At 45.7% G+C, this 27,790-nt stretch overlaps 1 protein-coding gene across 1 annotated transcript in view; it reads right to left on the reverse strand.

The window, feature by feature from the left end:
* The window catches only part of DOCK2 (dedicator of cytokinesis 2), a 418,212-nt gene extending 391,349 nt beyond the window's left edge, over positions 1-26,863 (reverse strand). Inside the window, exons 1-2 of the mRNA XM_036849002.1 lie at positions 26,795-26,863; positions 5,934-6,017 (exon numbers count right to left, since the gene is read on the reverse strand). Of these exons, the coding sequence (XP_036704897.1) occupies positions 5,934-6,017; positions 26,795-26,837 (127 nt within the window). The 5' untranslated portion in view covers positions 26,838-26,863. The remainder of the gene's footprint in view (positions 1-5,933; positions 6,018-26,794) is intronic.
* Positions 26,864-27,790: the final 927 nt, after the last annotated feature.

Below are 27,790 nucleotides of genomic sequence, written 5' to 3' on the forward strand. Positions count from 1 at the left end.
ACCCTATTAAGTGCGCATAATGTCCCCCCGCACCCCCGCCGTGCCCTAAAAGCAAAGGACTCAGATGGGTCAAGATCACTCTCGGTGGAGTTGTCAGTAGAGAAGAGGCTGCATGGCTCTGGGTGTACCCCACTCAGCAAGTGGGAGATTCAGAACTCTTCATGCAGAGCTCTTTGCAGCTGAACCAAGGTTGAGGTGATTCACATGTGCCAGCTTAGAAGGAATTCCAGATATTTTTAAGTGAGAAGAACAAGTCTCAGAATGGTATGTACAGTATAGTCCCAGTTTTTAGAAAACAATGACAATAAAAGCTATGCCTTACCTTAAGGAGGTTAAGCTATGTCAACTTCCTCCCTCATCCCCTCCCCTTGTTCCATTTTACTGGTAAATGAAATTCAAAAGCACCTTGGAAACCACTGTCTAGAAATCCCATTCTCTTTGCCACTAAGAGTGGGCCCCCATGACCCAGGCAAGTGTGTGTATCAGTAGATGGAATGGAACCTTCCCTGTTGTTCTGGAAAGGAAGAGTCAGGTAGCAAATAACTGAGAGTGGAGTAGACATTCCCTCTGAAGGGCTCATAAGAAAGAGTCTAAGTAACCTGGGATACCCCCAAGGAACATCCCCTCACCACTGTCTAAGTAATCAGGAGATGGGAGTTGGTCTTCGGAGGTAGCTGTTGTTGCCTTAGGAGTGCATGGTAGGTAGAGCTCTCTTACCCCCAGACCAAATCCAAGCGTGAAGGGTGCAGTCCCGAAGATTCACTCAGAGATATAGCGGGCATCTGGCATCTTGTTCCCCAGCTACATGGCTATTCGTGCAGGGGACTGGCTGATCTTTTGGCTTATTCGATCAGGAAGTCAAAGAATCAGAGAGAGAGCACCCCAAACTCCCTCTACCCCCAGGCTTGTTTAAGCTAGGAAAAGGGAAGCAGGAGAGGAGCATTAAACTGCATATGGAATTGAAGCCTTCTTTTGAGATGTTGTTAAATATCAGGAAAGATGTCAACCAAATATAACTGAAGGAAGTGACTGGGGAAAAATAACACTCCTTTTTCACATTTATTCCCCCATGAGGAGTTCTGACTACTTCATAAACACTTACATGTGTTTTCCACATCTAAAATCAGGAAGCAGAATGTTATGCAATCTGAGAGATGTAATATGGACAAAGAAATAGGCATTAGGATGTCTATTAGGAAGGCTTAGCAATGGGCGCCCTTCTGAATTGTTTGAGTTTTTATCACAACAAAATATTACCTAAAAGGAAATACTAAAAACATTAGAGCTCTAGTGAAAGGAAATTCATTCATGCCTAAGGTTTCAGCTCAGATTTTTGTTTTCCCCATTCATCTGGCTGAGTAAGTTTAGTGCACAGGCAAAGAAGGGCTAGCTAGCCTCACCCACTCCAGGCAATCAGAGGGCCATCTTCTGTGTTCCCTGGGCGATATTGCTAAGACAGATACATACCTGTCAGTCTCCGTGTAGCTCTGTTTAATGGGGGGAAGACATGGAATTCAACACAGAGTACCTAGGAGCCAGGCATGATGCTAAACAGCTTCTCTACTTCTCTCATTTTGTCCTCATAACACACCCAGAAGCAAGGTGATGATAATCCATTTTTGCAGGTGAGAAAACTGAGGCTTACTTCCCTAAGATCACTAAGCTAGTGGGTAAGTGGATCAGAGAATAACTTTCTGATTCAAAAGCCCATGCTTTTTCTACTTCTTTTCTTTTTTTTTTTTTATTTATTTATTTATTTTTTAATTTATTTATTTTATTTAGTTTTGGCTGCATTGGGTCTTCGTTGCTGCGCGCAGGCTGTCTCTAGTTGTGGTGAGCGGGGGCTACTCTTTGTTGCGGTGCGCAGGCTTCTCATTGCGGTGGTTTCTCTTGTTGCGAAGCACAGGCTCTAGGCACGCAGGCTTCAGTAGTTGTGGCACGCAGGCTCAGTAGTTGTGGCTCATGGGCTCTAGAGCGCAGGCTCAGTAGTTGTGGTGCACGGGCTTAGTTGCTCCGCGGCATGTGGGATCTTCCCAGACCAGGGCTCGAACCCGTGTCCCCTGCATTGGCAGGCGGATTCTTAACCACTGCGCCACCAGGGAAGCCCTCTACCTCGTTTCTTTCGCTTTCTTCTTTCGTTTTTTTCTTCCTTCCTCCTTTCCTTCCTCCCTTCCGTCCTTCCTTCCTTCTTTCTTTTCTTTTCGTGGAGGAGAGGGGAGATTTTAAAATTATTGAAAAATACAAAATAAAAATATTCACATTCCTACCACCTAGAATTAATCATTGCTGATATCTGGAGAAATGTGCTTTGAATCTTCAAGACTATATCTATTCTATTCCATTCCCCTCTCCACTTCTCAATTGTATTCCTTTTTTTTTGCGGGGGGCGGGGTACATTTTACAGTTTTCGAACAATGACGTTCTTTTTGGTAGTCGTAACTATCATGACTTTTAATACTAATTTTGACAAATCAATTCACTTGGACTCAATGCTCGCCAGTACTTCCTCTTATCACAGCTTTCAATTCCTATATTTTAACATTTTGATTCATCTCTCAATTGGCTGGATTTTATTTTTTGAGTAGGTTTCTGCAAGACGGTGATATGGGCACACCTATATTTTTCCTACTATGTCATTTTGACTAATTTTTGACTAACACTGTGGTTTTCACTTTTTTATATCTGCAGAGGAACTGTTTTTCAACTGGAATCATAAGCAGAACTCCCTGCACGTAAAAAAGATAAGACCAGGCCTGATCTCAGAGCCCTTAGCCATCTAAGGCCCTCAGGGACTCTTAGGATCCTATAAATTCCAGTTTGAAAACTCTATATGGGTATCAGTGCATGCATGATAAATCCTAATAATTTTCATATCAATTCCTCAGATATCTAGAATCAGTCTAACAGACTTCCAAATGTATTTGCAAAGTATTCATGAACTGGCAATCACTTGCTAAATTAATATGTCCAGCTCTTTCCAGAAAAGTACTGTGGCTGCTTATTACAAGGATGCATTACAATAAGACTGATAAAACAAAATTTAAAATGGGAAACCAGAACTAAAGAGCTTAGGAGCAAGGAGGTTAATCCCCAAAACAAAGGTGACTTGAGTCAGCAAGTGCAGCCTTTTTGAAGGTCAGGCTATAGGCCAGGCAAAAGTAAAGAAAGTCTCAGATTACATGGAACCTATGTGGTCAGTTTCCTGCCCTGAAGCACTTTCTCCAGGGAAATTGCATGAAAAGAAGAAAAAAACACTCATCTGAATTTCAAAATGTAGGACAGAAAACATTCTGAGGCTTTTTCACTGCCTTGGTAGGCATGGGGTGGAGAAAAGGGAGCAGTCTTAGGAGAGTGGAGAGAACAGCAACTGGCTCACTGTGTGAGCCTAGGCGAGTCATTTCTCTTCCCTGAGCCTTGCTCCTTCACCTGCAAATCTGAGGTCTCTGCCTGTTTCTCGGGATTAGCATCCAGTAGCACAAAAGTGACACTGAAGAGAGTTGTTTTGCTTGCTGCTTTTATTTTCAATCTTTGCCCTTGGTAGACACCTAGAGTTTGCTTATCTGCCACTGAGTAGAACTACATTTGTAAAGGGTAGGACTGCACTGTGGGAGGAGGGCAGGGTGTTTGGAATCAGATCCCTATCCCTCCCCTAGTCCCACTCACTCTGTGTGTAAAATAGGGCCAGACTGGGCACTATAGAGGCCTGGACACTGAAAAGTGCATGATGTCCAAAATAACAACAGTGGGCTTCCCTGGTGGCGCAGTGGTTGAGAATCCGCCTGCCAGTGCAGGGGACACGGGTTCAAGCCCTGGTCGGGAAAGATCCCACATGTCGCGGAGCAACTAAACCCGTGCGCCACAACTACTGAGCCTGCACTCTAGAGCCCACGTGCCACAACTACTGAGCCCACGTGCCACAACGACTGAAGCCCACTCACCTAGAGCCCATGAGCCACAACTACTGAGCCCACGGGCCACAACTACTGAGTCTGAGCTCTAGAGCCCACGAGCCACAACTACTGAGCCCACAAGCCACAACTACTGAAGCCCACTCACCTAGAGTCCATGAGCCACAACTACTGAGCCTGAGCTCTAGAGCCCACGAGCCACAACTACTGAGCCCATGCGCCACAACTACTGAAGCCCGCGTACCTAGAGCCCATGAGCCACAACTACTGGAGCCCGCGTGCCACAACTACTGAGCCTGCGCTCTAGAGCCCATGAGCCACAACTACTGAGCCCGTGTGTCACACCTACTGAGCCTGCACTCTAGACCCCACATGCCACGACTACTAAGCCCACATGCCACAAGTACTGAAGCCTGCGCGCCTAGAGCCCGTGCTCTGCAACAAGAGAAGCCACCGCAATGAGAAGCCTGCGCACCGCAATGAAGAGTAGCCCCTGCTCGCCACAACTAGAGAAAGCCCATGCACAGTAACCAGGACCCAGTGCAGCCAAAAATAAATAAATAAATAAATTTATTTTTTAAAAAAAAGAAATCCTTAAAAAATAAATGAATAAATAGCAACAGTACTAAAGCATAAAATAAATGTAAGGAAGGTGAACAAAGTTCTCATTTCCCCCATGATGATTCCTTTAAAGCTGCTCTGAAATATCAAATATCAAATTCTTTCTCCCTCCAAAAAGCGTTTTCTGCTTGTTTGCTTTTTGGTTTGCATTTGTGTGCGTGTGTGTGTGAGTGTATGTGTCCGTGTGGGTATGTGTATGTGTATGTGCACACGCACTCCTTCACAAATCTGCAGAGGCGCCTTGTTAATTGCATATAGCTAATCTAGGGCTGAAGATACCACCTGTCCTGCAGGTGGCTGTGAGGAGTAACTAGACTAACATGTTATGCGAATTTAGCACAGTACTCACTATGTGGTTAAGAACCCAAAGATGGCTAGCTCTCTAGGCAACCTCCTTTCCTCCTGCCCTCTATTTCCCCTTGAGGGGGCCTCCTTAACAGTAGCACACCTGCCTCCTGCCCACCCCTCACCCCCATCCCAGCACAGGAGAGCCTAACCTGAGGGATTAGCTGGGGAACAGGGACAGAGCCCACTCTGCCCTCCTTTCTCTCTGCTCTGCCTGACCACAGGAAGGACACACTCTACGCCCTCCATACAGCAGGATTATAGTCAGGCCCAGGCAGGGAGAGATCTGTGATGGTCCAGCTGGGCAGTGAGGGCTGGGAGAGCCTGCCTGAATGTAGTCAGCCCATGAGCAAGCTCATTCGACACTTACACCCAAGCCGTGCTCCCAAGGTCAATTTTATCAGTGACATAGGTGATACATTGATTTCTAATGGCCTGACTCATGAGTCCAAGGCCATTAACCTTCGTGCAAACTTTAAAAACCACCCCCTACCACCACCATCGCCACGATAGTGGACACAGCCCAACAGACGCTTGGCTTCCCAAGAGATGACACCTCTGTGGGAAGAAAGAGATGCCATTTTGCCCAAGACAGGACACCCAGCTTGCTGACGGGAGTGAGCACTGCTCCCTGGCCCAGATGCAGTGCCCAAACCACACAGCTGTGTACAGCAGTCCTCCTGGAATCAGGATTATAATTTACTGGACCCTTCAAAACCCTAATAATGCTGATATTCTTTTATAATGGTGTTGAAACTAATAAAGAAGTGTATCTAGAAGGTGTCATAGGGCCCAACAGCTCCATGGCTGGGCAAATAGAGAGCACAATGAACATCAGACCACCCAGTTTGACTTTTGTTTCTAAGTATGAATTCCTACAATAACAAAGCATTATTTTCAGTAAATCTGAAATACTAATATTAGCAAAATGTATTTAAATAGACCGCACAGAGATGCAAGTTCCAAGAGAGGGCTGGAGGTGCTGGGTATGTCCTGGGGGTGTCCCAACACCATCAGCAAGCTCCTGGCATCCAAGGGTCGCCTGGGCCAGTGACTCACCTCCACAGGTCTCCTGTATTCGCACCACATCGCCAATCTGCAGGGAGAGCTGGGGGACTCCGCTCCCTTGGAAGTTGTATATGGCTGTGAAATGGAACAGAGAGGCAGCCTGGTGAGACCTCTGGATACCAAGAATCTCTGCTCCTTCCTGCCCTTCTTTTCTTGACTTTATCTGACGACCATGCAGCCCACATGGCTAAACCAAACCAATGTAGAAACCACCGCCTGCCACAGGAGTCAATGCAGGCCCAGCCTGGCTCCCAAGGGCCCCCATTCATTAGTCAAACATGACCTCTCCCTAGCACAGGTCCTGCACTCCAGTCTGAGTGACAAGGATGGCGTTTATGTCATCTCCCATGGTTGACCTCCCACTGTACACCCTGCGTGTGCTCAGCACATCCTCTCATTCCATTCCCACAGCAACCCTGCGAGGTGTAAACTGTGATCCCATTTTGCAGATAAGGAAATGGAGGTGCTGAGAGGTTAAACAATTTGGCCAAAATCATCAGGCTAGGAAGTGACAGGAAAACCAGTATCTAACTTCCATATTCTCAACTGCTATTGTGGGCTACTTGCTGCTCCCCAATTACTCCATCCTGGTGACAGCAGCCTAAAATGCCAGTCTTTCTACCACTCATTTACACTGTCTACCTTCCCATTTACACTGTCAGCTTCTGGGGAGTAGCAATTGGCTATGAAAACACCCAGAGTCCCCTGTGTGGTACGGGAGCCTCTGCTAATCCCTTGGAATGTGAGATTACACCGTATCATTGCAGTGCTCAGCCCCTGCTCAGCATCACTTGCTAAGTGAGGACCAGGCCATACTGTCAACCTAGGGATGAAGCTTGTTTAAGGAATATCCAGCTTGGAAGTTCTTCAAGAACAGAATAGGACACAATGATGTTTGATTTGACATGTGAATCAAAACACAAGTGTTTCGATTTAAGGAAAGACCTTCAGGAGGATGGATGGTATGATCCTACAAGGTTGTCCTCATTCATTCATGCAGCAGATACTCAGTAAGTGCCTACAATATGCCAGGCACATGCTAGGCACTGATCTTGCTCTTTTGGTGAATACACAAATAAATATAAGGTTACAAAATATGATACATGTGATGTAAGAAACAAATAGGGCCTGATAGAGGAGGCATCAATTTTTGTTGGGGTAGTTAAGAAAGGACCCCCTGAGCTGATTATACATGGAGGATTCAAACAAGTCAGCTATGGGAACAGAAAGGGGGGAAGGGCATTTCAGGAAGTAGGAATAGCATACACAAAGGCCCCGAGTAAGGAAGACACTTGGCACATTCAGAGAGCAAAAAGGAAACTGCTGTGCATGGAGTATAAGGGAGGAGGGGGGTGACACAGAGGAGGCTGGAGAGGCAGGAACCAAATCATGCAGGGCTTCACGATGACTTTGGGCTTTACTCCAAGAGAACGGGAAGCTGGACAGATTTTACTTAGTTATTTGGTAACAGCTTTATTTAGATACAATTTGCCCACTTAAAGTATATAATTCGATGATTTACTCACAGAGCTGTGAAACCACCACCATGATTAATTTTAGAACATTCTCATCACCTCAAAAAAGTCCCCTGAGCCACAATCGGCCACTAATCTACTTTCTGTCTCTATAGATTTGCCTATTCTGGACATTTCGTACAAACAGAATCGTATAATATGTGGTCTTTTGCAACTGGCTTCTTTTACTCAGCACAAGGTTTTTAAGATTCATTCATGTTGTAGCAACTATCATTACTTCATTCATTTTTATGGCTGAATAATATTCCATTGTATAAATACACCAGTGGATAGAAGGCTGAAGGCTGTTAAGCAGGGGAGTGATGTAACCCCATCACGCCGACTGCTGTTGGGGGAGTGGATGGAGGGAGGCAGAGTGGATGTGGCGGAGCCCATGAGGAGACCCTTGCTTTGCCTCTCTAATCCCAGAGGTCTTTGAACCAAGGAGAGACTTGCTGCTGATGAACCATGTGACCAAGCAGTGCAGGAGGTAGATTAACCAAATGAGAGGAATCCTGAGTCCTCTTGGTAGTCTTACCACTGACTCAGTTCATTCCCTCTCCCTTTGCTCCTCAGTTTCCTCATGTGTCAACAAACAAAATGCATTTTAAAATTACTTCTTTGAGTGAAATCAGCAAAAATGGTGAAGTAGGGAGTTCCAAGCGCCTGTCCCTCCAAAGAAGCAATTAAAAATCCAGCAAAAATGGTCAGAATCAACTTTATCAGAACTCTGAAAAATAGTCAAAAGTTTACAGCAACCAAGCAAATACTTACTCAAGAAAAGGCAACTGAAACCTGGTAAAGTTTTGTAGCATTTTAACTTATCCTTATCCCATTCTCTACTCCCCATCTTAGTGGCAGTCTTGAAGATGGTGTTCCGTGTTCCTGTGGGTTCCTGGGGCTGGAGGGAGCAAAGCAGACCTTGTCCCAAGAAACTGTACAGTAGTTGCTTGTTTTGATCTGTCTGTGGGCTCCCTGAAGGACTAAAGCCATGAGCTTGCCTTTATTTCCCTGACTTGGGACTCTCTTAAGGGAGAGAAGCAGCTATGCAAAGGGCGTTGATCAAAAACATTTAAAGTCAAAAGAACTAACTGCTTCCATACAGGGCAAAGAATATAAGTTTGGGCAAACAATAATACCACTAATAAACCTGGGAGGAAAGGCTTAGGAGTGAAATGCTTTGGAGAATAAGAGCTTTGAAGAATACCACCTATTGCAGGGGATCTAGAAGGCCATGCAGAGTTGGACACGTGTTGAAAAAGGATGGGAGAAAGCCCAAAGCTCTCAGCTCTTGTTGACCTTCAAGCTCCATACAGGGAGGAAATGCAGGCTCAGGCAGAGTTGTAAATGGCCTGGCTAAGTGTTGAATGTAAGCCCCAACACACACGCACAGCTGCAAAGACTAGGTGTTTTTTTTCTCTCAATTCCAGGCATTTAGAGACTTCAGTGACCGCATGCAACAAACAATACAGTCTTAACAAAAATACTTTAGAAAAGTCACTAAACAAACAAACTACTACAATCTATATCAAGCAGTGGCAATAGCCCTGGCAAGGAGGGAGACTCTGACGTATGACTTAGCACATCATAGTATTCAAGATATCCAGTTTTCAGCACAAAATTATGAGGCATGTAAGAAACAAGAAAGTATGGCCCATTCACAGGAAAAAGAGAAATTAATAGAAACTGTCCCTGAAGAAGGACAGACACTGGACTTGGGAGACAAAGACTTTAAATCAATTATCTTAAGTATGCTCAAATATCTAAAGGAAACTATGGACAAAGAACTAAAGGAAACCAGGGGAATAATGTCTCAGAAAATGGAGAATATAGTCAAAGAGAGAGAAATTATAAAAAGGAATCAGATAAAAATTCTGGAGCTGAAAAGTACAATAACAAATGTGAAAATTTTATTAGAGAGGTTCAACATCAGATGTGAGCAGTCAGAAGGAATCAATGGCTTTGAAAATAGGTCTGTTGAGATTAGCCAGACTGAGGAGCAGAAAGAAAAAGAATGAAGAAAAATTAACAGATCCTAAGGGACCTGTGGAACAATATCAAGCACACCAACATCCACATAATGGGAGTTCTATAATGAGAGGAAAGAAAGAGAAAGTGGCAGAAAGAAAATTTGAAGAAATAATGGTCAAAAACTTGCATTTGATGGAAGACATGAATCTATACATCCAAGAAGCTCAATGAAATCCAAGCAGGATAAACTTAAAGAGATCCATACCAAGACATAATAGTCAAATTGTCAAAAACCAGAAACAGAGAGTCTTAAAAGTAGCAAGAGAGAAGCAATTCATCATGTTCAATGAATCTTCAATAAAATTAACACATGATTTCTTTTCAGAAGCCAGTGAAGCTAGAAAGCAGTGGATGACATATTTAAAGTGCTGAAAGAAAAAAAAAAAAGTCAACCAAGAATTCTATATCACACAAAATTAATCTTCAAAAACGAAGGAGAAATGAAGAGATAAACAAAAACAGGGATTCCATCACTGATAGACAATTAGAAAGACAAATACAGAAAGCAATAATTACAAATCCATGGTAACAGGCATGGGGTGTATAAAGATGTAATGTGTGACAGTAACAATACAAAAGGGAAGAAACAAACTTATATAGAAGCAGAGATTTTTGTATACTATTGAAGCTAAGTTGGTTTTAACTTAAACTATATTGTTATAAACGTAAGATACTGGTGGTAAAACCCAGTTTAACCACTAAGAAAATAACTAAAAAATACAGAGGAGGGAAAAAACAGTAAACCAGACAAAATCAGTTAAACATAGAAGAAGGTAGTAATGAAAAATTGAGGAACAAAAAAAGATGTAAGATTCATAGAAAACAAATGGCAAAATGGAAGAAGTAAGTCCTTCCTTATGAGTATATACTTTAAATGTAAATGGATTAAACCCTTTTGTCAAGAGGCAGAGATTTACAGAAAAGATTTTTTTAAAAATCCACCACGAAATCAATCAATCAATCAATCAATCAATCAATCAATCAATCAATCAATCCACCATGATCCAACTATATGTTGTCTACAAGAGATTCACTTTAGGTCCAAAGATACAAATAAGTTCAAAATAAAAAAATGAGGGAAAGAAGTTCCACACACATAGTAACAAAAAGAGAGCTTGGTGGTTATACCAACATTAGACAGAATAGACTTTAAGTCAAAAATTGTTACAAGAGACAAAGAAGGACATAATATATTGGCAAAAGAGTCAATACACCAAGAAGATATAGCAATTATAAACATATACGTACTTAATAATATAACACCAAAATATATGAGGCAAACATTGACACAATTAAAGGGAGAAATAGATAGTTCTACAATAATAATTGGAGACCTTAATACTCTACTATCAATAATGGATAGAACAAGTAGGCATGAAATCAATAGGGAAACAGAAGACCTGAACAACACTATAGATAACTAGTCCTGGGACTTCTCTGGTGGCACAGTGGTTAAGAATTGCCTGCCAATGTAGAGGACACGGGTTCAATTCCTGGTCCGGGAAGATGCCACATGCCGCGGAACAACAAAGCCCGTGTGCCACAACTACAGAGCCTGCATTCTAGAGCCTGCGAGCCACAACTACTGAGCCCGCCTGCCACAACTACTGAAGCCCACGTGCCTAGAGCCCGTGCTCCACAACAAGAGAAGCCACCACAATGAGAAGCCCACACAACACAATGAAGAGTAGCCCCCGCCCGCTGCAACTAGAGAAAGCCCGCATGCAGCAACAAAGACCCAAGATGCAGCCAAAAATAAATAAAATTTAAAAAAATAATAACTAGTTCTAACAGACGTATACAGAATACTCCATCCTACAATAGCAGAATATATTCTTCTCAAGTGCACATGAGAGTCTCCAGATAGATGACATGTTAGGCCACAAAACAAGTCTCAATAAATTAAAAAAAGACTGAAATTATACAAAGCATCTTTTCCAATCACAAAGGAATGAAGCTAGAAATGAAAAACAGAAAAAAAAAAAACTGGAAAATTCACAAATACATGTAAATGGAACAACATACCCTTAAACAACCAGTGGGTCAAAGGAGAACTCACAAGCGAGATCAAAAAATATTTTAAGACAAATACAAATGAAAATACAACCTATCAAAACTTATGGATGCAGTGAAAGCAGTGATCACATCAGTGAAGAGGCCCTGGAAAGAAATGAGGTCAAAACCCTTCTCAAATATAAACAAGCGGCATTTATAATGTTCCTCCACTATATCACAGAGAAGCATATTCTCAACTGCCCTTTCATGTTGTCATCACAACTACTGCATGAGGTAGTACTATGCCCACTTTACAGAGGAGGAAACTGAGGTTCAGATGGTTTGAGTAGCTTACCCAAGACCCACCCACAGAGTGGTAAATCACAGAGCCAGGACTTCAACCCTGTCCTGTGCCTTGTTCATTCCCTGCATCCACTGCCTCTCCACAGCATCTGATGGCAGGTGTTCAGGTGTTCACCAGACCCTGCTTCAGGCTTCTGTTTGCCACACTCTCTGAGCTGCATTCTCTGCGGGAAAAGGAGGAAACTCGTAGGCTTTTTAGTCCAAAGACCTATACAAATCAGCCCTTTCACCAAGGGACCAACTAACCTTTGTGAGTATTCATAGGGGTGGAAAGTCTCAATCCTGAGAGCTAATAAAGCTTGGGAGTTATGAGCCAGTGTCTCTGGAGTAAGACAAATGTGGCTCCTGAGCCCAGTTCTGCCCTTTGCCAGCTCTAGTCTCAAGCCCAAGGTTGCAGAGTATGATTGTGCAGGCTTTGTCCGGCACAAGGCCACCAAGCCAAAGAGAGCAGTAGAGGCTGGCACCCAACCTCTGATCTGCTTGCCAAGGCCTGGGCCCTACCTAGGCACTGTGTCCACCAGGGGAGGGGTGTATCTTTGTAATTCACACAGAGGCACTGTAGGGGGCCAGCGGCAGCCTGCCTGAGCAGCAACCTCACCTCCCCAAGCCTCATTTTCCTCAACTATAGAAAGGAGGAGATGATGGTCCCTACCTTGAAGAGTTCCTTGGAAGCTTGGCTGAGATCAATACACAGAAAAAGTCTTTACTCTGTGTCTGGCCAGAGTAAGTGCTCAATAAAAAGTAGTCACTTTTCTCTTTATTAGCACTATAATACCTTCTAAAGCAATCCATTCAGAGGAACTCCTTCAGAGCTCTTCTTTGTGTCACCTTTAAATCTGCTTCCTTGCAGTTTGCATTCAATGGCACTGTCAGTCAACACTGAATAAAATTAAGCCTTTGCCCAAAAACAAACCTTGAGAGGACCCTCAGGGGACTCAGAGTTCTCTTCTCCTGCATAAAGATTCCCTGTTTCTTCATTCCCTCCACACTTGGCCTCATTTCAAATCCTGTCCCCACACAGGCTGCTAGCATTTGGACCCACTCCAGCTTGCTGACGCCCTAATTCTGCAGACTCTCCACTCCCGGATCCCTCCAGCCCCAGAGGTCTGGCTGAGGACATGCCTGCCAAGGAGTTGGGCAGGGCCACAGAGGCAACTGAGGTTTCTAACAGAAGAAAACCATCCATGATATGTGTTTGCCTCTGGAGCACTAGCAAATTAGTTTTGTCCATCAGATATTTAAAGGGTAGGGCAAGACTCTATTTTGTTCCCAGACTATATCCTTCCCATCTTTCCTTAGGAATCTCTTCCTCACCCTCTGCCCAGCTCTGTCAGGTGAGAAGGTGCCAACCCATTGGCTTAAGAAGATATCTTGGACAGACCTTGAAACTTCATATTCAACATGGAGGTCTGTGTTCATTCCAAAGACTCACATCATATGAAAATGAAAGTAACTTGACACTGCCATTTAATTTATATATGTATTTCTGCCTTTGCATGAGGACCTCTGTTCTCAAGGCTCCATTTGGGGAAAAGCAGACATTACTGACAAAGGAAGTGGCTTTGCATACCGGTACCCAATTCTGTTAAGTTTTCTAAATGACTAACAGGAAACTTTGAACCAGAATGCCACTCTTTGCTAAAGTTTGACTGCTTATCTATGAATCTCTCCTGAGTTGTTTCTGACCAGTGTCAGAACAGTTCATCTTCTTCCCCATTCCCTGCAGGCCTAACCACCCTTGAGTTCTGAGTGAGTGATGGAAAGGGCCGGAAAACATGAGGAAGGTATAGGAATAAGTAATAAGTAAAAATCACTGAAATCATACATAGCCTGTCCCACCCTGGCCATGCCCAGATAAACAAGTGGTGAAAGGATTCCCACAGATACCCATTCCAGCTTCCCCTTTCATACGAGGTCTCCGTGCCTTGGAGAATACTGGCACATCCCAATGAAGGATTTGACCTCTCCTTGTATCAAAATACTACACTCAGGAGCCAAGGTAGCAGCTGGTCACTGATAAGCCTAACCAGACCAAAATACTTATGACCAAAGATCAAGGGGGTGCTTCAAGTACCACGGCCGTCTGAGGTCACGGAACCCAATGAGGACTCTCATGTTGGAAATTCAAGAGTGTCAAGCCAGTGGGAGCTTTTGAGACAGGTGGGACTTCCAACAACCCTGGAAATCAAATCTACTGATTAGCCACCAACTTTACTTAAACGTATTGAAATGCCCTGCTCATCAGGAGCCCAAATCAAGAGAAATAAGGAAAAAGTAAACATACCATGGCTACAGCATGCAGCTCACAGAAACAAATAGGGTTGGGGTCTCTGTGCTTCGGGCAATGTTAGGAGATAAGTACAGTATTTCACTTGGATTTATACACGAGGAAACTGAGGCAGAGAGAGAATAAACAATTTATTCTAATATCTCTAACTAATAAGAGAGTTATCCAGAAGTCTGGATTCTAACCACTTCATATACTGCTTGACGCCCCACAAATGGTAAACACACGTACTATGTACCAAGCACATGTTATTTTTCAACAGATATTCATTTGAGCACCTACTGTGTGCCAGATACTGTTCTGAGTATTGGGTAACAGTGATAAATAAGACAGACAAAATTCCTCACATTTTACTCGTACCAGCTCATTTAATCTTCACCGTAACACTCCAAGGTATTCCCCTCCACGTAACATATGAGAAAATTAAAGAGAGATTATGGAACTTGCCCATGGCCACACAGCTAGAAAGTGGTAGAAAGTGGAGTCAAACACAGACTGGAGTCTAAAGTCCTTATTTCCCTGACTAACCCATTGCTGATGTCACGATTTATTGTGTGTAAGTATATATGTAGATGTGTATGTGTGTGTGTGTGTGTATATACACGTATGTACTAGACTTGTTCATTTCCCGTCTCCTTCAGCCTCAGCGAGGGTGGAGACTGAGTCTGCCTGTCGGCCACTGAATTCCCAGTGCTGAGAACAGCATCTGGCTCACAGTTGAAGTTCAATCAATATTTACTGAACTTTAATAAATACTTGTTAAACTGAAGGAACACGAACATGAAGGGCAGCTATGTCTCTCCTTCTAAGTTTTTTCTTGCATTTCTTGAGATTACTTGCTGAGATGCTGAGCCAGCTGGGCTGCCAATTTTGAATGCAGCCATCAAGTGCCCTGTGACCCTTCAGGATGGATTCGTACCTCACCAGGGGCCCTGCCACTTGCTGATGTGTTTCAAGACAAAAGCTTCAGCAAACACCAAGTGTTAACAGAGTTTGTACAAGTAGCTACATAAGAGGAACACAAACAATATTGGAGAAAAAGAACGTAATTGCCTGAAGCTCACTTCTCTAGTCCCTGAACTGACTTGTTTCTCCCTGGAGTGGATGGTCTCCACTCCAGGGAGAAACAGAACTAGCCGGCAGGTCCACTTTGGATTCAAGTGAAACACATTCGTTGAAATATACAAGCAGGTTGCCTGGAGTCTCTGGGCAAGGTGTTGACAGCCGCAGCACCAAGGCAACATCTTGACATTGCATCAGGGAGGGTGAATGCGATGACCCAGCAGAAGCTTGTGGCAGCGAGGTCAGAGCTCAAACCCGGTGCAAGTCAGCAGTGGATGAGGCAGGAGAATCACAGCCAGAGGGAACCAAGGAGGAGGCGGCGTTCCTCCCCTGACCAGGAGAGGACAAGAATTACAACCTCTACGGAACACTTTCTATGTATCAGACACTTCTCCAATGACTTTACCCACAGTCACCTATTTAATCTTGTGGTGGGTACAATTATGGTCAACTCTATTTTACAGATGAGCAAACTGAGGTAGTGTAAGATGAAGTGAACAGCCCAGGGCGACACAGCTAGGAAGGTGGCGAGCCAGGATTTCGCCCCAGGCAGGCTGGCTCCAGAACATACACCCTCAACCATTACACCACACTGCCTCTCACTAGTGGATGTGTATTTAGCACCTGCTCCCTGCCAGGTGCTTTAGGACCCCTACTGGATCCTCCTAAAAACCTTACAGGTTGCCATAGGTGAGCCAAGGTGACATTCCCAGCCAACAAGAAGGAAGTTGAGATTCCCATGAGTCCTCTAAAACAGTGATTCTCAACTGGGAACAATTTCGCCCCCAAGGGAACATTTGTCAATGTCTGGACACATTTTTGGTTGTCACAATCCTGGGGGTGGGGGAGGCAGGGATGGGGAGTGGAGGAGCTCCTAGCGTCTAGCTGGTGGAAGTCAGGGACACTGCTAAACGTCCTACAGAGCACAGGATAGCCCCATAACAAGAACTATCTGGCCCCAAGTGTCGACAGTGTCAAGGCTGATGAGTCCTGCTAAAACATCATGCTGGGATTCACCCTCTCCTTCCCAGTGCTCCCAGTATAGGCACACGTGCACAAACACTCACGCGCACACTGTCTCACACTCGTCTACGTTCACACACTCACATGCTGGAGTTGGAAGAGAGGCTTTATGATGAAACCAAGGGCTGATTTCTCAGCCCCCAATCTCCAATGCAGGCAGTATCTGGAAGGTTAGAAAGGTGGAGTGAGACAGGTTAGAAAAGTGGAATGAGAGAGGATGGCTCCTGCTCCCCTGGAGCTTTTGGGAAATCTAGTTCAAGAGACAAAATGAACACACAAGAAACAAGAGGCTGCCTTTTTTTTTAAAAAGGGCTAAGCTGCGGGGCACAGCAGCTGTGCTCTCAGAGAAGAGAGATCAAGAGAGGCCCCATGAAAGAACTGAGACTAGAGAGAGAGGAAGGGGCAGAGGGAGGGCAAGGAGAACGGGGGGGAAATCAGCTTGACGGGTGCACAGTCACAGTGAGTCCTAGGGTGAGAACCATGGGGCTTGGTGCGGTGGCCAACTACAGGGGTCCAGGTGTTTGGAGCAGAATTCAAGAACACCCCAATTATTGTTGTGCTCTCTCTTTGGACTTAGCCTGCTGACAGGGAAGGGGGTAAGGGTGAGGAGATGAAGGCAAGATGGGACAACTCATCTGAATCTTATGAGGCTACCAGAAAGTGTAAAACCTCCAACCTCTCTCCCCTCTCCATCCCCCACCTTCTGCCCACTCATTCATCCACCCACCCATCCATTCACCCACCCACCCATCCATCCGATCAACAACTACTAATTGAGCATCTGCTCTGTGCTAGGCACTCTGTGTGGGAGAAGAAGAAACACAGTATTGCGGTCATGGTGTTTAGATTCTATGGAGGAGCCAGAGAATTCTACACAAGGCTACAATGAAATACGATGGGGGTGACAGCAGGAGCCATAGTGACCTGAAGTAAGGGGTGTACCCATCCCCAACCTGAGAAATGGGGACATTAGTACTAATAACAGTGTTCTTTGCTGCCTAAAGCAAAAAGAAGGAGAGGTTACTACTGGCTCATAAGCTTCCTGAGAGCAGAGACTGTGTTTTTCAGCTCTGGGCCCCAGTACTCAGCTCAGGACCATAACTTAGCATGGGTTCATTGAACTTAATTGATCTGAATAGACTATAAAGATAGTTTTCTTAATCTTGGCCACTCCCAGATCTAAGGATTCACACCTTGGGCAGAACGCCTTGGCTGTAGCTATTGTATCTAGTTACTGAGTATATTTTAGCAGGGTCCTTAACTGGCTTCCATCAATGGGCCTTAATGAAACTGTAATGCAAAACTGCACATGTGCATGTTTTTGTAGGAGTGTTTGGATTCCCAAGGGTCTCGCGTTACAGTAACGATGATCCTTTCTGCTAGTACCTTCCGTGGTACTAGCAGAAACCTACCATATTTCTGCTAGTACCACAGAGCCAGATGGAATCAAATTCGACCCCCAACAGAGCTCTACCGTCAGACAATAAGCCACCCAGTGGGGGAGACAACCTGCAGTCACACAACTGAAAGACAAGGTGAAAAATGAAGATTTTGATAAAGCAGAAGACATTTCTTCCAGGGATGAGGTGTAAGAAAACCACTGGAAAGAGGCTGCATCTCAGCAAGAGCTTAAAGCTCTCTGCTCTTCAGTTTCCTCATTTATGAAATGAAGATAAAAGTACCCATCTCTGGCTTCCCTGGTGGCGCAGTGGTTGAGAATCTGCCTGCCGATGCAGGGGACGCGGGTTCGAGCCCTGGTCTGGGAAGATCCCACGTGCCGCGGAGCAACTGGGCCCGTGAGCCACAACTACTGAGCCTGTACGTCTGGAGCCTGTGCTCCGCAACAAGAGAGGCCGCGATAGTGAGAGGCCCGCGCACTGAGATGAAGAGTGGCCCCCGCTCGCCGCAACTAGAGAAAGCCCTCACACAGAAACAAAGACCCAACACAGCCAATAAATAAATTAATTAATTAGTTAATTAATTAAAAAAGTACCCATCTCTCAGAGTGGCCGTGAAGGTTAAACATGGTACCACAAGTGCTTTATAAATGGACTGGACTGAAAAAAGTTGAAGCAATGTTATTATTTATGACAATGTCGACGACAACTTAGATCAGGGGACTAACTAAGGAAGTCCTGTAGGTAGTTCCATTCTCTGCTTTGGTCAGCTGCGCAGACCAAAACCATGGTGTCAGCCTTAACTACTTTCTTTCTTTCACACCCATGTCCAATCCATGAGGAAAATCCCATTTGCCCACCTACAGCACACACAGCTAAGCACATCTCACCTCCTCCACTGCTGCATCCTTGGGGGGTCCCCCACCATTTCTTGCCTGGTTATTGTAGTGACTGCCGTACTGCCCTCCCTGCTTCCACCTTTAATTCCCCGCTATCTACTAACCATAAAACTTCTAGAATAATTCTTTTAAAATAAGACAGAACAGTGGTTGCCAAGGGGGAGGGGGCAGGAGAGGGATGGATTGGGAGTTTGGGGTTAGTAGATGCAAACCATTATGTATAGAACAGATAAACAACAAGGTCCTACTGTATAGCACAGGGAACTTTATTCAATATCCAGGGATAAACCATAATGGAAAAGAATATATATATGTGTGTGTGTGTGTGTGTATAACTGAGTCACTTTGCTGTACAGCAGAAATTAACACAACATTGTAAATCAACTATACTTCAGTTAAAAACCAAATTAAAAACAAAAATAAGACAGAACATTCTGCAATTCTTCTCAAACCCGACAGTGCCCCACACACTTCCATTCAGAGTAAAAGCCAAAATCCTTATAACATGTACCAGGCACTGCTCAACACAACCTCGCTTCAGAGAACTCATTTCCTACAGTTCTGCCCCTGGGTTACTCTACTCCATTCACAGTGGCCTCCCACACATCAGAGAGGCTTCCTCCTCAGGACATTTGCATTGGCTGTTTATTCTTCCTGGAACACTTCTTCCTGAGACAACTACCTTGTCGCCACCGCCAGTAAGGCAAGCAGCAAAATCCCCCTTCCCGGGCAAATCCTCAGGGTCCAGCTGGCACAAGGTGTGCCCCTTTGCTGCAGCAGTCGTGGGCACTTGGGACCTGACACTGCTAGCACTTAGTCCACCCCAACAAACGCCTGCTCAGCACTGGCTCTGTTCAGACCCTGTGTTGGATGCTGAGGCATCTATGCAAGTCACATGGCCCACCTAGGTCCCCTTCACCATCCTGGTTTAGGATTGGACCCAAGGCATCATGTGTTGTCAGGGGAACACTGAGTGCCCTGGGGCAATGTCTGGAGAGGGGTCTGGAAAAGCGTCCACATTGTCAGTCACATCCCCCTCCTGCACAGGTTTAAATCAGTGCAGAAGCCGACAGTGTCCTAGTGGGGACAGAAGGACAAGGGAAGGATGACTTTTTCCAAGGAGAACTAAAAACCAAGTAAGACTTAAGATGTTGACAAACTCAGCCTGACTGTTGTTCAACTCACACTAATTAAAGAAAGTGGAATGAAAGGAGAGAGTGCCTATTAAAGGGAACATTTGTGGTGCCTCCACACAGATTCCTCTGGAGTTGGGTGGCAATAAGCACTAGCATTCACCATTTGCAGAACATATGGTGTAAAACTCAGACTGTGGCACCCATGTGTAATTGAATATTAAAGGCCTGTAAGCTTAAAAAAAAAAAAAGTCCAAAGGTCCAGAAATTAGCAGAATATTATGGTGACTACACTGTCTGTCTCAAAATATAGCAGCAATATAAGGATGCTGAACTCAGCAGGAAGCAGAGCTTAGCAAACACAGTCTGTCAAGGCTCATTCAAACTCAAACATTATGGTTGGGGGCAAGATGGCCAGTAACTAATGTAGTTCCCATAAACCTAGGGATTAGGACAATCTGCTTCAATGGACTCAAACAGTCAGCCCAGCAGGCACTCCTAAACAATCCCAAGTTGCTGAAGCATCCGAAAGTAGGCAGCCCAGGCACCTAAGAATTGGTGGTAGGAAGGAATGAGACTTCCAATCCATGTGTTTTTGTTGCACCAGACTAATTTCTGGGGACCATCCCGAAGATACAATTGGCCTCCATAGCCAAGATACACGTACTAAGATCCCTCTAAGCATTTCCTTGGCAAATCTTTTCCCCATTGCTCCTCAGAGGCCTTCTGAGACCATCCTATTTGAGATTCCTTCCCTCCAATACTCTCATTCATGAGACAAACTCATTTATTACAGGAGCACATATCACGATTTGTAGTGATATGCCTATTGATTTTTCCACAAGTTTCTTTTTGTCTTCCCCACTAGACTATAAGCTCCAAAAGGGTAGGAACCATATTGGCCAAATTCTAGTAATCTCACCATCTAGCGCAGTGCCCGGCACATAGGAAATGCCCAATAAATATTTAAGAAATAAATGAAGAATGAATGAGTGAATGAGTGAACAAGTTGGTGAGTAAATGATGGTCTCTCTCTCTCCTCCTTAGCTATTAACTCTGGCAACAAGAGCAGTATAAGCGGTCCCTCTGTAGTAGAGTTCTGCCCTGGGTGTGTTTGGGATGCATGTTTGACTCATGCCTCCTACTCCAAGAATCTGTCCCCATCCACGACTCCTGCAAGCCTCATGACCCCACCCCATAGCCACAGCGTATTGGAAAAGGCAGCACCCTGCTCAGAGTGGGGTCCATTCTTAGCTTGGTGATGACCTCTGACTTGCGGGGCCTTTATTGAAAAGGTGAGTCAGTCCACTCAGATCTTCTCTCTTAGGACTTTTGAACAAATAAACACAGAGAGAGGATTCAGAGGGTGCTGGCACTGCAAAGTCATGCCAGGTTGAGGTAGGTGGCATGCTGGGGCCACCACTGTGTGGTGTTCTCAGAATATGAAAGTTATGAAGGGGAGAAGAGAAAGGAGAACAGAGCTCATAAGTTTAGAGCAGCTGGGAAGCCATGAGAAGACAGGCAGAGTTTTCCAGTCTCCTCAGAACAGGCCTTTCCAGGGGACTGCTGCTCATGTTTCCTGGATTTGTTTGATTTCCCTTGATGCTTAAAACACACCACTTCCCTCCTCACATACAGCTACACACCACAAAGCTTTTAATTGAACTACTTTAAGGGGATTTTGTTCCTTGTAATAAGAGTCTGTGCTGCAAGGGACTCAATCACCCATTGCGCACTCCAAATCTGTCCATCTCAGTATGGACCAGAGCTCTCCAGGAAACAGGATCACCTGCATCCCTGGACCAGGGAGAGGTCTCGAACTCATCCGTATTCCCCAATCAAGATGCAAAAGAGACCCCTTCTCAACTTTTGCAGAGCCTGTTATGATTTGAATTGTGCCCCACCCCATGAAACAAAAGATATGTTATATTCCTAACTCCCAGCACCTCAGAATGCAGCCTTATTTGGAGATAGTCTTCCCAGAGGTAATAAAGTTCAAATGAGGTCATTAGGGTGGGCCCTCACCCAACATGACTGGTGTTCTTATTAAAACAGAAAATTTGGAGAGAGACACACACACACAGGAAGAACGCCACGTGAAGACAGAGGCAGAGACTGGGGTGATACTTCTACAAAGCCATGGGACACCAAAGACTGCCAACCAGCAAGCCACTCGAAGCTAGGGGAGAGACACGGGACAGATTAGATTGTCCCTCACAGCCCTCCGAAGGAACCAAGCGATAACTCCCCAGCACCACACATAGATACACAACCATAACTTGAGATGATCTGCACGGAGAAGAGGTTTCTGAGCATAACTGAAGCCCCTACACAAATCTACCCAGCAGGCCCAGCTTCAGGGTAAGCAAACCTTTCTTCTGCACTCACCCTCTGAGAACCCCTGCCTTGAAGGCTTCTTTTACAATCCCTAAATATCATACCGCAGACCACAGGTCAATTGTCAGGAACCCAGCTGTTGTCCTCCCTACTGCTCCAAATTCACATGTTGAAGCTCCATATTTGGATCAGGCCTGTAAGGATGTGATTAAATTAAAACGAAGCTGTTAGGGTGGGGCCCTAATCCAACAGGACTTGTGTCCTTCTAAGAAGAGGAGAAGACACAGGGGGTGAGCATGCACAGAGAGAAGACCATATGAGGACAAAGCAAGGAGAAGGCAGTTGTCTGCAGGCCTAGGAGGCCTCAGGAGAAATCAACTTACTAGCACCTTGGACTCGGAACTCCAGCCTCCAGAACCGTGAGAAAATAACTTCTGTTACTTAAGCCACCCGGTCTGTGGTATTTTGTTATGGCTGCCTGAGAAAACTAAAATATCATCCCTAATATCCTATTCCCCTCCTTCCTCAGGAATGCACACTGGATTTTTAGTTGGGTGCATGGCCGCTTAACATTGCAGACTACATTTCCAGGTTCCACTGCAGCTAGGTTCAGTCATGTGATCAGGTGTTAAGCCAACAGGATACAAGAGGAAGTGTCCAGTGGGCCTTCAAGTAAGTGTCCTTAATGAGCAGGGTCATGCCCTTCCTGTTCCTTTCATCCTTCTTGCTGGCTGGAAAGTGGACCTGACAATAGAGGCTTAAGCAGCCAGTTTGGTTCAAAAGGCAGAAGCCTCGTGCCAAGGAAGCCGTGCAGGAGACAGAGAGAGCCACGCTACCACCTCTTCTGGGACCATTTCTGGGCTTTCTACATGAGAGACAAATAAGCTTCTAGCTTGGTTAAGCCACTACTTTGGACATTTTCTGTCACCTGTAGTCATACTTATCCCTAACTGATACTGTTACTCTTTCTACATCCTCCTTTTCTGTCTTCCATTGTCTCCTCCAAGAATAAAGCTCTGACCAATGACAAGAGTCTCAGGCAGAGAGGATTAAGACAGTAAAAGCCAAAGGGAAATGTTAATTATAAGGGGATTCCTGTGGGATTAACTAATGAGGCAGTCAGCAGACAGGTAAATTGTCACCCATTGCTGTTCCACTCTATGTCTAACCCCTGCCCCCCTCCCAAGTGATTAAATTATCTTCTTACAGGTGACACACCTGCTCAAAAACTCCACTGCTCACAAAATGAAGCCCAAACTTATAAGCTTGGCACTCAAAGCCCTTCACAATCTGACCATAATCTACCTCTCCAACTATTTTTTATTTCTACAAACATCCACTAAAACCAAAGCAGACTATTAATTGACCCAAAAGCCACACCCATTCCAACCTCCTGCCTTTGTCTATGATGTTCCTCCTCCCAGATTCCCTCCTAGTGTTGTGCAAAGGGTCTGGTGTCCGAAGACAACTGAATTTAAGGCCCAGCCCAAGTACTTCCAAGTTATGTGAACTCTGTAATTCTTCATCTGTAAAATGAGAATAATAATACGCTGCCTCACATAGATGTTCTGAAGCCAGACAAAGATACTGCATGAGAATGGGTCTTGTAAACCATGAACTACTACTTATTCTTATAAGGCATGACTGTCCTGAACCTGGCATTAGGGCGTATTACCTGTCTCTCTTGGCTCTGCACCTATTAGGTACACCCCTTGACCTCAGTCGCTAACTTTCACTGACCAGTCTCATTACTAATGCTTTTCATGCATTACCCCGTTCAATCCTCACAATGATCTCATGAGATCCATATTATCATTATTACTCCTACATAAAGTAGGATTAATGAGGAAAGATGAGGAAACAGGACCAGATTTGAACTCACAGCCCAAGCTTCTAACCTTACCCATATCTCCTCAAGGGCAGAGGCTGTGTCTTTTCTTCATAGCTACACTGTCTTGTCTGTGGAAACTCTTACCCACTTCTACCCAAGGTCCTCTCTGGAACTCTAATGGATCACATTTTAAAGCTCCATCAAGGAAGTAAAAAAGAACCTGGCCAGGGATCTACACGAGGCTCACCCTGGCTGCTCACCAGACAGCAAGATGAGAAAGAAGCCAAGCGGTTCTGGTGATGAAGCTGTCCCCAGAAAAGCCAGCGCCCGAGACAAACAGACACCAGCAGCCCTCGTCAGCTAGGCCAGAGGAAGAGGAAACCGAATGGGAAAGCAAAGCTCAGGTTTTCCTGTGTCAGGCTGGCTGGGACTCTGGAGATGTTCCAAGGGCCCCCTAATCCTTACATGGCTCTAGCTCTTCGTTTTCCTCCAAGCCCCCATACTCATTATCTCAGATACTCTTCTAAAAGAACATCTTGAAAGACAAAAGTATTAATACCTAGAATTACAGTGAGGAAACTAGAGCACAGACCTGCCTGCAAAAATGATAGTGTCAGAACTAGAACCCAGACTCCTTACTCTCAGGCCACGGTTCTTTCTGCTGGGTGACTCCAGTCCCCTGTCTCGTCATAACCTAAGCCTTGCCCTTCCCTTCCATCTACCTGGAGTCTACAGAGGAGGGCTGGAGATTACCTTCCTTACCTCTGACATTCATCTGCAGAGAAAAAGAGATCCTTTGATAAGTAGACACCTACCAAGTGCTCTATGGCCCCCTAAAGGGTCATACACCTTCTGACTCCCACCCCCAAACAGAATTTTCACAGGTAGGCATGAAAACTCTCAGTTATACCATCAGAAGAATCCCCTGAGCCTAGAGCCTAACAGAGTTCCTAGTCTCTGAGCACACAGGTGGGATTTCCTCTGCAAGGGAGGGTGAAAACCTTACTTCATTCAGTAGCCCCCTCCCATCCTGTGATGTCATGTCCTGAACTAGGCTCCTAAGCAGAGAATAAAGGCTAAAAATAATAATTAATAACATTTAGTGAGGATTTGTACGATTGTCATTCCAGGCACTTTACACGGATTATTATCATTCAGTCCTCCCACAACCCTGGGAAGCAGGTGTTGTTATTACTCCCAATACACAGACAAGGAAACTGAGGCCTGGAAAGAGTAAGTAACTTGTCTAGCTCAGAAGGCTGGGAAGCACTGGAAGCTGGACTCCAAGAGCAGGCACCAGAGCCCATGAGCTTCACACCACAGCACAGGGCCTACACAGCAGGAACACACTACAGCCTTTTGACCAGAGGGCGGGACTCTTCCGCCACACTCAACTGCCCCATTAACTGCCCTGGTTACCCTGGACCACCAATACCATCCCTTGTCTGCCACTCAGGCGCATTTGCTCTTCTGTCCACCCAGCCTCCCTCCACACTGGCTTCAGCACAAACCTCATGTCCCTCCCCTGCTCAGAAGCCCTCTATGGCTCCCCATGGCCTAAATGGAAAATGTCTCAACTTCTTAGCCTGGCACTCAGAGCCTTCCAAAATGTGGCTCCAACTTACTTTGAGCGTCACCATTCCCTTCAACGTACCCTCCCCTCAAGGCGAAGAGAGCTACAACTCTTCTTTGCTGGATATGCTCTTTTTTCCCTATATAGTCCCTTTGTGTCCAGCTTTCATCTCCTAGACCACATTGGTCCCTCCACCTATAATGGTCTGCTCAATTGATCAGTCCCCATCTTCGCCTGAGCAGTATTTCAGCCTGGAAGGGCCAGAGTTAGAGAAGCTTTAAAGTTCGAAAGTTACTGAGTCTAGTTCAATATAGGTGGAGAAACAGAGAAACTGAGCCTCCTTCAGCGTATGGAATATTATTTGCTCTCTGGATGGGGACCATTCATCTTGAAACACTCCACAGTGCTTGGAGCCTAGTAAGTGAATGGATAAGTGTTGAGCCCTCCAGGACAGTGTTTCTCCAGCAGTGGCCTTGGGGTTCCCTACATCATTCTCTACTCTTGGCCCTTGGGCCCTCCCACATCTGACCTGTTCAATCCTCATCTCTGAGGGCGGTATCTGGTATCTGCCTGTGTAGCAAGCCACACAGTGGTTTTTAAATTCACACTTATTTGAAAACCACAGTGAATCTATGGGGATTGCACCACGGGTGCCACTTAGTAGAAAGAGTCCTAGTACCTGAAGCCTCCCTTCCCCCAGCCACCACTTCCGGCCCTGAGCTTGAGGCAGAGGCCTCTGGGAGCTCAGATGGCTGAAGCTGATGAGGCTGGCTTCTTGGATATGCCCCTATAAGCCAGTGGGAGCCTTTCTCCCCAGGGGCCCTCTGGGGCTAAGTGAAGGGTCTGGCCCTTCAGCCCTACACCCCTAGCTTGCACAGCCCTCTGGATGCTCTGCCAAATAAGGGTCATCTGACCCAGGAGGAACAGGCAGGGGAAGCAAGCAGATGGGTGTCGCTTTGGGCAGCGGGGGAGGGAGGCATGTTGGGCCAGGCCAGGCTCAGCCAAGGGAGAGAATGATTCTCCCTCCAAGAGGCCAAGTCTCCAGATGGGGTGAGGGAGTCCTTGCAATGCCAGGAGCCTGACGCAGAGCCAGGCTGCTAAGAGCTCTGCTGGAACCCGTCTAGGAAATGCATAAAGTGTTTGGAGAGAGAGGATAGCCCTGTGGCGGCAGCAGGAGAGGGAGCGGGCTGGGCGTAGCCTGCTGGGCAGGGCACCCACCTTCCTCTCCCCCTGCCTCCCTTTTCCTACCCAGCTGGCCCCAGAGCAGGGTGAGGGAGCCGCTGCACCCTCGAAGCCTGAGTCAGTGCTCTGAGCCCACGTCCGCGCCGCTGGCTCCCCAGCCTCTTCCTATGCGGTCCTCCGGCCACCTGCCCTTCTCCCTGCTGAGGACCCCATGCCCACACCTACCCACTCCATGTCGCTCCTTGTCAGTTTTGCGCCAGGGGGCCATCGCTTGGCCAGGGGCGGGGGCTGCAGGCACCTCGCGCCGTCCTGTGGGGAAGCAGCCAGGGGGTGGCTAGGCGTTCTGCCGGGCCCCACTTCCTTCCTCTTTTCAAACTCCCTCTCAGGGCCCGCCCTCCCCTCCCCAGGGTGACCTGCTCCTCCTCCTCCTCCTCCCTCCCTTTGGGCAGGGGCACAGTAGAAGGCTAGGGGTTAGAAAGCCCCCACAAAGCTTAGGGGCCACCTCCAACTTGTCTCCTGCCCAGGCAAGCTGGCAGAGGCCAAGCAGATACCTGGCGTCACCCAGGCCATCGCCACAAGTGCAGGAAGTTCCCTGGTAACTGAGCCTAGTGATTAAACCGAGCTCCGTCCCACCTAGCAGGAGCTTTAGCGTCAGATGTGGGTTCAAATCCAGTCTCTGATGCTTTATAGCTATGCAACTAGGACAAATTACTTCATTTTTCTAAGCTTCAGTGTTTTTCATCTGTAAAATGGGATACTGGTACCTACCTCATATGATTATTGCTAGAAGTAGAGAAGACAAAACATGCAGCAGGTGACATCCAGGAGTTACTGTGAGGACTAGAGGAGATATTATATGCAGTAGTTAACATATGAGTTAAAACATCCACCTGGAGGGGAGGTCATTTGGAGTTTTATCCTTTTGGTGCCACGACCCATTTGAAAATCTCATAAAAGCTCAGGAAACTCTCCTCTGAAAATATACAAGCACAGAATTTATCAACAATGTCGGGAAGTCAAGGGGGCTTTAATAGCCAGCAACAGTGGACCCTGGGAAATGAGTCCTGGAGTAAAGGCTAATGGAGACATTTCTCAGAAAATGCTCTGGGAATAGACCCTATTGAGAAGCAAAAATATCTCTTTGAACCACAGTGATAAGACTGAAAGTCTTCCTGAATTTTCTTTATTCATAACTCTCACAGCCCTTTTCTGATTTGCACT

The sequence above is a fragment of the Balaenoptera musculus genome, chromosome 3 (genome assembly GCF_009873245.2).
Source record: "Balaenoptera musculus isolate JJ_BM4_2016_0621 chromosome 3, mBalMus1.pri.v3, whole genome shotgun sequence".
Lineage (NCBI taxonomy): Eukaryota > Metazoa > Chordata > Mammalia > Artiodactyla > Balaenopteridae > Balaenoptera > Balaenoptera musculus.